Source organism: Galeopterus variegatus, unplaced genomic scaffold (genome assembly GCF_000696425.1).
Source record: "Galeopterus variegatus unplaced genomic scaffold, G_variegatus-3.0.2 Scaffold5277, whole genome shotgun sequence".
Lineage (NCBI taxonomy): Eukaryota > Metazoa > Chordata > Mammalia > Dermoptera > Cynocephalidae > Galeopterus > Galeopterus variegatus.
In genome coordinates, this window is record NW_007731388.1 from 145,469 (window position 1) to 147,017 (window position 1,549).

The 1,549-nt window shown below is 43.4% G+C and overlaps 1 protein-coding gene across 2 annotated transcripts in view; it reads left to right on the plus strand.

Annotated features, from left to right (window-relative positions):
• SV2B (synaptic vesicle glycoprotein 2B) overlaps positions 1-1,549 on the plus strand; it is an 84,113-nt gene that overhangs the window by 77,282 nt on the left and 5,282 nt on the right. For both annotated transcript variants that reach the window (XM_008589173.1, XM_008589174.1), the window contains exon 11: positions 833-992. In XM_008589173.1, the coding sequence (XP_008587395.1) occupies positions 833-992 (160 nt within the window). The remainder of the gene's footprint in view (positions 1-832; positions 993-1,549) is intronic.

Here is a 1,549-nt window from a genome sequence, read left to right on the forward strand (position 1 = left end):
AAAAAAGAATGAAATACTACCATTCGCAACAACATAGATGGACCTAGACAAAATTATATTAAGTGAAATAAGTCAGGCACAGAAAGAGAAATACCACATGTTCTCACTTATTTGTGGGAGCTAAAAATAAATAAATAAATACACAAATAACCCGGGGGCGGGGGGGCGGTGAGGCTGGAAAAGAAGACACAGCAATCACAATTCCTTGAACTTGTTAAGACAAGTGAACAGATACGATGTTGATGGATGGGAGGGGGAGAGGGAGGGCAGAGGGAGGAATCGGTAAAGTGACACAAAAATCAGCTACATTGTATATTAATAAAATAAAGTAAAATAAATAAATAAATAAAATTAAAAGATAATATGAATCTTTCTATAAATTTTTTTTAAGTACCTTTGTATATACCACATTTTCTTTATCCATTTTTCTATTAATGGGCACTTGGTTGATTTCATATCTTGGCGATTGTGAATGCTGCTGCTACGAACATGGGAGAGCAGACATCTCTTTGACATACTCATTTCATATCAAGAATGAGGATGTTTTTTGGACTGATACTGATATATCTTGAGCACCTAGAACAATGTGTGCACATAATAGATTCTCACCAAATACCCCCATCTTCCCCATCCCCAGATTCTGAGCTAGGTGATGTCACAGAGTGGTGATTTCAAGTCCTTCCTGGAGGCTAACCATGATGAACCTGATACTTCAGGTACCCTGTGACTTCAGGTGTACCTGTGAGGATAGGAGATGGGGCAAGACTCGTGGGCGACAGTCTTGTTCAAGACACAGGCTTCATATTTCTCTCTGCCCTTGACCTCCTCACAGGTGGCTCCATGCTGATCTCAGCAGTCTGCTGCTTCTTCCTGTTTTTTGGCAACAGCGAGTCTGCGATGATTGGCTGGCAGTGCCTGTTCTGTGGAACCAGCATCGCGGCCTGGAATGCTCTGGATGTGATCACAGTGGAGCTGTATCCCACCAACCAGAGGTCGGTTCTTCCCTGTGCTTCCTTCTAGGACTTGTTTGGGCTTCTTTGGCAAGAAGTCTACCTGCCCACTAAACCCTCCATCATGCATAATCATCTTGGTCTTCCTTGTTGAGTTTCTCCTGCATGGGGGCTGGCACAGGCCTGGAAGCAAGCAGGCAAGGGCCTGGTAGGGTGGGTGGATGGTAAGAAGCAAAGGACAAGAGCAAACAATGCCCAGGAGAGAGGAATACAAGCAGGAAATTGGTAAAACCATATGTGCATGCCATCTACAAGAGAGGTGAGAAGAGGCTTGCTAGTGGGAGATAAAAGGAAAAAGTGAGGAACTAGAATAACACAGGGCAGGGGACAGGGGAAGAGAAATAAAGGTGGGGATGAGGCACGAAGGTCCAGGGCATTTGCAGAGATCGAGGCAGGGCTTACTTTGTTTTGTGTGAGTCATATGGGAAGAGTTTAAAGACATAGGGTCAAGGCCATTGTATAGGGTCGGGAGTAATTGTTTCTCCTCATGAAGGGTGAATTGTGAATTTTTTTTTTTTTCCTTTTTGTCTTTTTTTTTC